Here is a 12,096-nt window from a genome sequence, read left to right as displayed (position 1 = left end):
CTTTTCTTGTGGTATTTATTTAACCATTCACAGTGCACTTCAATAACCTTTTTGTGAAGATATTCAGGTTATATCCACAGCACTAACAGAAAAAAAAAAAAAAAAAGCTGTTTCATTCCTTTTGTCCCACAATTTTTAGTGTACAGTAAACAACATCTAGCAGGCACAAAGCAAAAAAAGAACTCCCAGTATTCATCTTTCTCTGATAACTGAGCTAATCTTGTTATTTCAGATGAAACATGGTTAAAATAAATCCCACCTCATCTCCTAATGGCCACAAGCCTGGACAAAACTTGGGAGGGCTGTGGCAGGACCAGAGAAAAATCCTCTGCCCAAATTCAGGATGATCTGTGCCTCCCTGATTGGGTTTTGGGAGCCAGGGGTGCCAGCATCCCTTTGCTCTCCCAGTTTCCTCCCAAAGAAGTTGGTCCAAAGGATTCCAGATCCCAGGAAATCTGTGCCAGCAGGTGATGGATGAAGAACATCCCTGTGTCAGCTCTTCCTTTAAAATCAGCAGGAAAAAAAATGGGACTAAATTTAAGAGAGAACAAGGGAACATTGCAGCCAGAGCTGATTTTATTTTGCTCCACAGCCACCGGATGTCACTCTTGCCTCTGGAGTCAGAAAGGAATTTTCTGTGGGTGATAAAATCCTCCCACTGGTGACAACATCACCCCCACTTATCACAATTTCACAGGTTTTGACATCGAATCTCCAGCTCATTAAATCTGGGGAGATCTGGAGCTGTGCTATTTGCAAAAAGCATTTAATTATTTATTATTATTATTATTATTATTGCTGCAAATGCAGCTGGAAAATTTAGATCTGGATTTAGATGGAGTATCTGAGGGAAAGTGATGAGGAGAGAAAGCGGGGATAGGTGAAAAATCCCAAAAATGTGGTTTTTGCAGGTGTCTTCTCTGCAGCAAGAACATGATTCAGCAGATGAGCTGTAACACATTCCAGGCTTTGAAGTCAAGGCAGTTCAGGTCCTGTACCTCAGAATTAGGAGGAGATAAAGGTGCAAACATTACTCAACTCCCTAAATATGCATTCTTCAGAGTATCAGTGATTGCCTTGTGTTGGGGGTTTTGCTTTTCTGGGATAACAAACTGGTTTTGCAACAGCCAAACTTGCTCTCCTGCTAAATTTTGTAATTTTTGAGCTCTCTAGATATTCTCCATTTCCTCCAAGGGCAGAAAATCTATTTTATTTTCATACAGATGAAATCCAACGTGGAATCTTTGTCTGAGGAAATAACCACTCCAGTAAAATGCAACGTGACAGGTAAAACCAGTTACTTTGGCACAGGCTGGATCAGCAAACTGAGCAGCTGATAAGGATAATAAAACTTTTTAGTCAACAAGAGGAGAAAATTCTCATCAGGGGCCTCATTCTACCAGCACATAAATTGCTAATATTACCTGGCCCTGTGTTGCTGCCAGAGATAAAATTTGTGTTGAAATCCCACTATTAAAGCACAACTATAGGGAATTTCCCTTCTATAAACAGGATATGGTTGGGATTTATGGAAATATCAGAGCCTGGGTTCCCTCTGGGTAATTTAAAAATAAGCATCGTGTCCTATAATGCCATAAATTTTATGGCCAGGACTTTGAACTTTGGAATGACTTTTTAAAAGTGGGAGATGTCTATAAAACGTTTGTTTGGGGCTTTACCCTGTTATATTTTGCTGCAGGAAGACGTCAAGGATTCATTTATTTATCTGGGGATTCTGTTCACAGTGAGGGCAGCAGGTCACACACCAACACCTTTAAAAATCCATCTCAGGATCAGTGTCATTCAGAGTTATGAATGGCCTGGGGAACAATCAATCCTTCACTTTTACAAAGTTCCTATTAAAACAATAAAGCACAGAAAGTGCTTTGGAAAAAATGAAATGAATCTCCTGAATTTACACATTTGCACAATGTGATGAGTGAGAAATTTCAGCAATTCCTCTGGAAATGAATAAATAAATTCTGGTAACACGCACAATTTTGACACAACTGATTTGGCAAAATTGATTTGCTGCTTTACCCAATTTTTTTTTACCTGTTCTTAATATTGATTTTCTTTGGCACTTTCTTTCTTAAAGTAGAATTTATTAATTAATTATAATAAATTCTTGACAAACTTATCTTCTGGTTTTGCCCCTGCTTCCAAATTTCTACTTCATTTATGCATTCATACCCTCAGGCTGAAAACAATATCAGATGAAAACTAATTACCCCAGGGACTGGATAAAACAAAAATCTATGAAAAAAATACACAACAGCAACAGGTTTTTTTTTTTTTTTTTTTAATGTTTCAACAGCTGAGGATTTGATCACTGCAGGTGCTAAAAACCTGCTGGATGCCCTGGATGCATCCCAGGAATGTCCCAGAGCTGCTGAGTTTTTTTGTAAAAGTGGTGAGCGCTTCAAAGTTTGAATAAACCTTGCTAAGATCCCCTGGTTTGGTTTTCCAACACCTGAATGATTTATGGGCACAAAGTAGGTCCACAGCAAATCCATAATTGATGCTTCTCTTTCCAAGAGAGCTCAGCCGAACAAATGGAAAAGTGGATTTAAAGTTGATTTGTTGCTTGTTGTGGTTTGGATGAACGGACAGCCAAAGGATGTTTTCAGGCTTGCCCGGAGATAAAATTCTTTTTAGATGATCTGAGAGCTCAAACATTTGCATCTTCATCAAGATAAAAGGAAAAAATTCTTCCCTGGCCAGGCTGGTGATAACGCGCAGCCTGGGCAGGACGCATGTAACCACGGATTTCTAAATAAAAGTAATCAAATCTATTCGTTAAAAAAAATAATAATAATTTTTAAAAAAGAGATGAAGAACCTGTTTTTTTCTCGTCCACAACCAGGTGGGCACAGCAATAACTGTGGCTCCTCAACCTGATGAAAACAGTGTCGCATTGAGAAACTGGATAAATGAATGGGAGGGACAAGCAGTGCCTCCCCCCACCCGAGGATGTTTTGTTAATTAAATTAGCATTTAAATAGCCACAGCTAATCTGGGAAGTCAGCCCCTCATTACAGTAACTAGGAAGGGGGAAAAGAGCTGGAGACAATTCCCTACAAGATGGGGTTAAGTTGGCGTTTCACAAACTATTTGCCCGGCTTGTCCCTCCCAAGTGAAAGCTGCCACCCCCCCCTTTTTTCCCTCCCAGAATAATTAGCATGTTCCAGGGCTGTGAATGGAAACAATATCCTCCCTCCAAGCTGTGCCCCTCCAGGGAGATGCTTCCCACAGATTGTGGAGCCCTGAGCCAGGGAAAGGGCTTGTCGAGGAATTCACAGTGGGGTAATTACACCCAGGCAGAGCTTGTGCCAGGGCAAGAGGAGCTGTAATTCAGAGCAGGGAGCAAAAAGAGAAAGTTTTGCAGATTGGGGATTTATTGCTCCCGAGCATCTTCTCAAAGCGCAGATGAACAGCATGGAAATGGAGATGGGTCTCTGGTCACTAAGGATGTCTCTGTCTTGGAAGAACACTGCGGAAAGTAGCAATGGTTACATGTAAATTTGGGTTCTCCTTGGCTATTAGAAGTGAAGGGAGGACAAAAGAGTGATTTTTCAGATTTTAAAGCGAATTCTTCATCCCGGGTAGAAAACTGGAGCAAAGCTTGCAAGATCTGTGTGACTGCACTTAAAGCACGCCAGCACCCCTTGGGAATAAATAAAAAATCTTCCCCTAAGAGATTTGCTGTTTAATTTCACCTAAAGCAGTGATAAGTGAAACAAGAGAGGAGAGGCAGGTGGCTTTGGGTGACACCTGCCACCCCCAGCAGTGCTCACATCTGGCCATGAGCTCCATCTCATTTCTCTAAATCAAATTTTAGGTGCCTCAGCCCGAGGTAAAAAACCACCCACCCTCCACTGGGCTGGGTTTCAGAAAACCTCGATGCGGTTTTTGTCGAGGCTCCCAGCTGGAAAATACCACAAGAAGTTCAAAGCTGGGTTCCATCCTGTAATTGGATCCTCAAGTTCACAAGTGCAAGGACCAACTGTGCAGGCTCAGAGTGGGATGTCCCCTCTCCCAGGGAGCTGCACAGACGATGCTTTCCCCTGCTGCAGATAAAAACTCAGTTTTTGCTTCAAGCTTTCACAACTCTGCTTGCTCTGACCTGTTATTTAATTTTTTTTATTTTATTTTTGTAGCATCAAGACATCTTCCCAGCCCTCATGCTTGCTTGGGATGCTCTTAGGAACATGGACATTAATCCCAGTATGACTCAAATGCCAACTTAATACTCGTTTTCTCTCTGCTTTGACAAGATATTCTTAAGGTCAGACAGGCATGAAATGATAAATATTGAGTGCAGTTCTTCTGGGCAAAAAGTGCCACCTGCCAAAATCTTATCTCGAACCCACTTGGAAATGTGTTGTTTATTTATTTCAGTCACAAAACCTCGTTCAGAGTTGGAAAGCCAAAGGATTACAACTGTGAATTTGGATTCTTTTTTCTGTCCTTGCTGAAATCTGCCCTTTCAAAACAACATTGAGAGAATCCTTGTTTGGAACTAAAAAAGCAGCTGCAAGGGTTTCCAACCATGACCATTTAAATGAGGTTTGGGCTTTGGGTTTTTTTGCATCTTTGCATTTTAGTTTCATTCTCAGTCTTTGCAATAGGTTGCTGTGGTTGAGCAGTTGAGAGGCCCAGTGAGGATAAATTGTGATATTGTTCAGGCTGGGTCTGATAATTCCTGCTGAGGTTTTTACTAAGCTGGACCCATCAGGGGTTGCTCTGTGAAACCAGACCCAGACAGGACCTGGACCCATGGTCTGTACTTTGGGTTATGGCTCATGATGGTTCCCTGGGATCCTTGGTGCAGGAAAGATGTGGAGCTGTTGGAGCAAAACCAGAGGAGGCACCAGAGATATTCCAGGGCTGGAGCCAGGCTGGGAGAGCTGGGGATGCTCACCTGGAGAAGAGAAGGATCCAGGGAGAGCTCAGAGTCCCTTGCAGAGCCTAAAGGGGCTCCAGGAGAGCTGGAGAGGGACTGGGGACAAGGGATGGAGGGACAGGACACAGGGAATGGCTTCAAACTGGAAAAGGGGAGATTTGGGTGGGATTTGGGGAAGGAATTGTTCTCTGGGAGGTGGTGAAACCCTGGCACAGATTCCCAGAGAAGCTGTGGCTGCCCCTGGATCCCTGGAATGTCCAAGGCCAGGCTGGACAGACCTTGGAGCAACCTGGGATAGTGGAAGGGGTTGGAGTTAAACCAACATGAGCTTTTAATGTTCCCTCCAACCAAACAATTCTGTGATTCTATCACCTTTAACATGATGTACTTATGAATTGATTTCTGTTGGACAGAAACCCCAGGGATCACAGAGTAAATCCCAAAGTGAGGTGTGTGAGTTCCAGTGGCAATGCTGTTGTTGTCAATTCTCCCATGAAATTATCCCATACTGAGATGTGATGGGCTTCCCTTGCAGCCTCCCACGGGTGGAGTGGGAGGATCTGGGGTGACCCTGAGCTCTCTCCACTCTATAAATGCCATTTTGGTTCATGAATCCCTCTATTCTATCCGAGCATACAATGCCTGGGTCACTCATTTCGATATGGACACTGAGGGGATGGAGTGTCCAGGGCAGGGGACAGAGCTGGGAAGGGGCTCAGCCTGGAGAAAAGGAGCCTCAGGGGGAATTTTTCCTCTCTGGAAATCCCTGACATGAGGGGACAGCCAGGGGGTCAGGATTTCTCCAGGGAACAGGATGAGGAGTTTCCCTCAGTGCAGATACCCCAGGATTGTCTGGATGCGATCCTGTGCCATGTGTTCTGGGATGACCCTGCCTGAGAGGGGTTGGACCCGCTGTAAGTCACCTTTAAATCGATCAATTCTGTGATTCTGTGCTGAAACATTAGAGGGGCTGCCCAGGGAAGTTTGGAGTCCCCATGCCTGGAGGTGTCTGAGGAACACCTGGACATGGCACTCAGTACTCTGACCTGGTGAGAAGGTAGACTCGATGACCTCGGAGGTTTTTTCCACACTAATTAATTCCGTGATTCAGCCAGCGTGCTTTGTTATCAGGTGGAGGATAGCAGAAAGACTACACCTCCCAGCGCGCACCGCGGCGGCCCGCCGGGAGCTGAGGGGCGTGGCTCTGCGCGCTGCACGCTGGGAGTTGTAGTCCGACCGGCATTGGCCCGGCGCGGCACCTCCCTCGGCAGCGCTCCTCCCCGCTCCGGCTCTCCCTCGGCAGACGGAAGCCGGCCAGGGACGAGGGAGCCTGGAGCGGCAGGATGGGGGACTCCAAAGTGAAGGTGGCGGTGCGTGTCCGCCCCATGAACCGGCGAGGTGAGACTCCCCCTTCTCCCTCAGCATCCCCCTCCCCTGCCCTGCGGCGCGGCGCGGCGCGCTCCTTGGGGACAGGTGTCCGTGGGGACAGGTGTGCTCCAGAGCGGCTGAATCGGTGCGTGTCCGTGTGCGCTGAATTATTTCTGAGGAATAAACACACCCCGGGCAGGTTCGGGCTGCTGTGTGGCCGCGGCCGCGCTCTGCTCACCTCCCTCTCCCCATATCCCTTTTATTTTTTTTTTCCTAAACCCGGTTTATGTTTTTATTTTGCCCCGGGGAAGAGCCTCTCCGCACCTCCTGCACCTGCTTTACAGCCGCTTCCTGCTGGCAGAGCTCTTCCTCCTTCCTGCTCTGCGGTTTTGGGGGAAAAAATCTTCTTTTTCCTGCCTTTTGCCCTGTGCGAATTCACCCCGCTGCTCTCCAGCTCTCGCTGTTTACCAGATGACAGCGACAAAAAAAACCAAGAAAATACAGAAGAGGAATCGAGAATTGACAGGAATTTTTTTTTTTTGGTGTGTTGTTTTTGGGTTGTTGTTGGCTTCTTTTTTTTTTTTTTCCTCCAACGAAACTTGCCTAAGGGTTATGATAATCAGACCGTGGTCTGGGCAGCTGTTTAAATGTTTATTACTTGTCTTAATTAGAAAAACTTGCTCTGGATGATGAGGAAGTGAGTATGAAAAGGCAGCATCAGCTAAGGAATGGGAAGGTGAAGAAGGCAGAAATCCAAGAATGTGTAGGGTGGCTTTTTTTTTTTTTTTTTTTTTTATTTTATTTTTTTTATCCCACATTCTCACAGGAGCATGCCAATAATTCTTTATAGGGAAAGGGAATCCAGTGAAGTCAGTTTAGTAGTTGAAGCAAAAAAAAGGAGGGAGGGGCAAAGCCCTTTATTGTCTACATGATCTGACATACAATATCTTTTTTAATGGCTTTTTTAAAAAAGAAAAAGGGTTCAAATATTGAATACAGTGATTCTACACCTGTAAAATATCAGTTCACAAGAGATCCCGAGTCCCACACAAGAACAAGAGATGGAGTTGATGTCTTTACAGTCTGGTGGTTTAGGGAAATTGAGGATATTTTCACCAAAAGCTGCATTTTGTTAAACTTCAGGTGCCAGCTCTCAAAACCCAGGAGGACCCATCCTTAGAGAATGGGTTGGAGGAGATGGAGATGCTGGGAGAGGAGCTGAAAGGTGGTGCCTGCTGTGGGTGACAGATTTGGGCTTTCCTCTTGCTCATGTCCCTTTCCTGACACAGCTCATTTCCTTGGCTGTGCCCCAGATGTCTCCTGACTGCTTGGTGTTCCTCACCCCTGGGATTAGACAATAGTTCAGGTTGGAATTGTTGGAATTGTTGAGCTCTGGAGCAGGTCAGATGAGAGGAGGTTGCACAGAGCTTCCATCAGTGAAGTTTGGAATCTCCTGGGGACACTAATCCACTTTTCTCCCACATAAATCCTGCTCAGCCCTGAGTTTGTCCACTTTCCAGCCAGAAACTGTGAGGAACTAAAGGAATCTTAGAGGAAATCTAGATTGCATCCCTTTCACAGAGTTGGAAGGGACCCACAAGTCCAATTTCTGTCTTTTATTCTGTATAAATTTAAAATAGTTATGGAGAGGATGACTCCTGTCAGGAGGCTCATCCAGGAGTGAGGGGTATTTGAATTTCAGTCCTTGATGCTCATCAGAGACAAGGGGAGTCTGACTCCCCCACTCTTGGCAGTTTGCTGCTATTAAACATCCTGTTATTTGTGAATGATGCCTAAATCCATTTAAGTCTAGCCTAGAAGGTCTGTGTCTTTTTTCCCCCTCTCAAACAAAATGTCTTCAAAGTGTTGTTTTTTCCCAGCAAATTATTTGTCAAAGTCCAGATGTCTTGGTCAGATCTAAAGAACTGATACCTCTCTATGGCATTTCTGATGCACCTTGAATTTATAAAATATCAACAGTGATACCAAAACTATAATTTTTCTTGCCTGTTTAATGTTAAATTTAATAATTTGTGCAGCTGATTTTCTGAAAAATCATTCATTTGTAAGTCTTCTGTGGCTTTGTTTTTTTTTTTTTTTTTAAAGCTTTTCTGGAAGTTCTTTCATTTTGTTCTGAGCAGTATTTGTATGGACTTCTGGGGCTTTGGACCTGAAGCAAGTATTTGTTTTCTTCAGGATCACGAGTAATGTTCTTTCCTTCCCTCTGCACCCAAGGGTTTAACATTGCAAACCTGTCAGATGGCTCAGACTGTGGAAAGTTAAAGCTTTGAAATATTCTTGGTGTTTACTTGTGGTCGTGGTGGTTGTCTTTGGTGTTTGAGTTATGAATTTCTTAAGGCCAGGGTTTATTAGGTTAATAAAAGTGCTGTGCTTAACTGTTAGGAGTTTTTTTACAGCCCATAAAAGTCTAATGGGTTCCTTGCCTGCATGTGGAAGGGATTTGTGTATCAAATAATTGGTTATTTATAGCACTCCACATTTCAAGGTGTTTGGATTGAGGGTCCTGCTTCATTCTCATGCAGAGTGGTAATCCATAAACTGAGTTTATAGTGAGGGAAAGCATTTTTAATTGTACTTGGGTTTGGAGGTTTTTTTTTGCATCCAGGCTGCTTTATTTTGTATCAAATTAGACCTGAATCCTACCAAGCCTGTTTGGAAGCTTTATTTTTATAAAATGCTGTGTCCACAGGTCTGCAGTGCCATGTCTGAAGCTGGAGGCTCTCCTGGCTGGCAACTGAGACATCTTTTTTTTTTCATCCTTCATTTTTTGCAAACTGGGATCTCGATTAACAGGCTTTTATGAATTAAATAATTCAGTCTGCTTTGTTAGATAAGGCTCTTGGTCTTTTTACTTTCTTGGCTCTGTAATTGGCTGAAGTATTTCCTAGTGCACTGCTGTTATTCAAACGGGGGTTTGATAACAATCAGGAAGTTCTTTTGCTGTTTTATTTAAGAGTTGCAGTGGATTTCCTTTTATGAATGTCGTGTTTGACTTCTCTTAGCAGATACTCATCATATTTCAAGTAAATGCAAATCTCAAGGCAATACTATGAGGCAAAGCAAATGACAGCTGAAAGCATTTTAATTAAGATTTTTCTCACTGAATGCTTTGTTTTCAGGTGATGTACATCCTTGTGCTTTTGAATCAGTTCAGTGCCCTGTTCATTAATGCTGATAAAAGCTTTTCTGTTTTGAAAGAACATGATTTATGCTCAAGGATATGGCCAGTGACACTTAAGCCAGTCCAAAGTGCTACATCTCACTTGGGTTAATGCTTTTTGAACAAGAAAGGCAGGAAAGCAGCTGCCTGTATTCTGTGCTCTGTATTCTGTATTAATCTGTTCTAGGATTTTAGTGTAAGAGCTGCAGCTCCAGTTTAAACATCTGGATTGCATGTAAATACACATTCAGGTATCTGTTATGTTGATATGTATATTTATCCAGACTTATCAGTGTTCCAACAGGGATCTTCTCATGCTTTGATGCTAAAGGTTCTGTTTCCTTGTGAGGAAAGAATTTCTGTATCTGTACAAGCTTCTGATCACTGTGGCAGGTGGTAATTTTATGTCCTCCTACTCTTCTTGGAGGTGGTTTCATTTCCAGCTCCTTGAAATATTTTTGGGGTTTGAGGTGAGGAGGCAGGGATTGCTCTTGTTTGTTTGTTTTCCCATGGAAATTACGACAGAGACAATTCATCTATAAATTGGAGTTTGTGCAAGCAGGTTTATAAGATTAATTACAGTGTGAGAGGGTGTGAAATGGCACCTGTTGTATCTTGATGGCAATGTACAAACCACAGGGCTTTTCTTCACCATTATCCTTCTCCTGCAGTCCCTGGAGTTTGGAATATTTCCTGGTGATGGTTGATAAGCTATAAAATAGTGTTTGGGCTACAAGCAGGATTAACCTTGAGATAAGGTGCCAAATGGGTAAAGGATGCAGAGTTAATGTTTTATCTTGTGAGGCAATTGTATTTTAAGAGCTCCTAAGCTGCTACAGCCTTAGTCCCCAAAGAGAGACTCCAAGGTGGACACCACAAAGGAATTTTAGTGCTAATTGCACCTTCCCAGCTCCAAGTGCAGGGGGAGGTTCCCTTGCTGCTCTGGTTTCAGCAGATAGATACACCTGCAATAGCTCAGCCTTGGCTTTTGGGTGCAAACTTGCATTTCATTGCTATTAATTCCAGAGTGTTGAAATTCCTTGGAGCTCACCAGAATCCCCAAACTGATTTATTTCCTCAGTCCCAGGAGCCCAGGGGTGTTTGCAGCAACAGGGTTGGCTGTCCATGTCCAGATACATTAATTACCTTCACTAAAGGAAGCTCTTTCCTTGCAGAAAATGAAGCAGCAGAGGATAGAACACATCTTTTTTTAATTTTTTTTTTTTTTTTTTAGCATTTGGACAACATGGAATTAACATGAGAGGGCACCTTGCCTGTTCCAAGTTTGAGTTGACTTTCCCCTCATGGGCAAGCTTTGATAGCATCCCCTTCCAGATGCACTTGTACATATTTAATGATCTTTAATTGCTGCAAACTGAATATTTCATGACTTACATTTGAGCAGTTCATATAACAAGAGAAGCTTGAAAGGTGCCTTCATGTTGGTGGACATAAAAGTACAAGTGAAATCCCTGTGTTTTTGTCACAATTTATCACTGTGTCTTGCAATCAATTCCCTAAAAGTGCTTTTACACTCTTTTTTTTCCATATAAGCCCTCAGCATTGTCATGTAGATGGAAGTTATTTTCACATTCACTCATCTCCTCAGTTAGTTTTGCCTTTATTTGTGTTGGCTCCTACGTAGCAAAGGGCAAAGAGGAAAGTCACTCTTGGGAAACAAATATTGGCAGGGAAACTTGAGGACTTGTTGTCTTTGAACTGGCTTTCACATTTCTTTTTCAAACAAAGAAACAACAGAAAACCCCAGACAACAGGCTCTCATTTTTATTTTTTTTTTAGTTGATTTGTGTGATAAATAAATATTTTAAATTACTGTTTAAACATTTCTCATTTGCTTTTCCAGACCAAGAAAGGTATGAAAAACCAATTGTAATTTCTTATCCAATGCAACTTGACGGCTCAGGGCACAACATTCCAGGACTAACCTCCAAGGGAATGTTAATCTCCTGAAAATCTACTGGCAATTTAAAATATAAAATTTCTATCGTCTGTCTTCACAGGAGATTATTTGAGCTTTTGTGTTTGGGGCCAATTTTGGCTTATGAGCTTAGGAGAGGCACTTTAAACCTTTCACATTTTATTTGTTATACTTCAGTTGGCTTTTCCAGCTTTTGTGAAGCTCTGCAAGGCCAGTTGTTCTGGTTCCCAGTGACTCCACAGAGCTTGAGGCTCATCTCCAAAGGGTCCTGAGGTGTCACTGGAGGTACAGCTGCCCTAAATCTGCTACTGGGACCAGGAGGAATCTGAGACAACTTTTATTTGACTTGTCTTATAACACCAGGTTGGTTCATGGCTCTGTTTCAGTGGGGTTCAGGATCAAGTGCTATTGGAAAGGGCTGGAAAATTGTCAGCCTTAATAAACTGATTTCTTAAATTGAGATCTAATGGGAAAACTTACATGGAAATCAAAGCTCTTGATTAATTGGGAAGTGCTTTCCTTTAATTCATAGAATCATGGAATGGTTTGGGTTGCAAGGGACTTTAAAGTTCCATTTCTGCCTTCCACTATCCCAGGTTGCTCCAAGCAACATCCAGCCTGACCTTGGACACTTCCAGGAATCCAGGGGCAGCCACAGCTTCTCTGGGCCTCCCCACCCTCCCAGGGAATAATTCCTTCCCA

The 12,096-nt window shown here is 43.0% G+C and overlaps 1 protein-coding gene across 1 annotated transcript in view; it reads left to right on the top strand.

The window, feature by feature from the left end:
• Positions 1-6,176: 6,176 nt before the first annotated feature.
• Positions 6,177-12,096, top strand: part of KIF13B (kinesin family member 13B) — a 113,915-nt gene continuing 107,995 nt past the window's right edge. The window contains exon 1 of the mRNA XM_079298190.1: positions 6,177-6,304. Coding sequence (XP_079154316.1) covers positions 6,250-6,304 — 55 coding nt within the window. The 5' untranslated portion in view covers positions 6,177-6,249. The remainder of the gene's footprint in view (positions 6,305-12,096) is intronic.

Source organism: Erithacus rubecula (genome assembly GCF_903797595.1).
Source record: "Erithacus rubecula genome assembly, chromosome: 2".
NCBI classification, from domain to species: Eukaryota; Metazoa; Chordata; class Aves; order Passeriformes; family Muscicapidae; genus Erithacus; species Erithacus rubecula.
The sequence above is the reverse complement of the archived record's forward strand: the minus strand, read 5'-3'. Positions and strand labels throughout refer to the sequence as shown.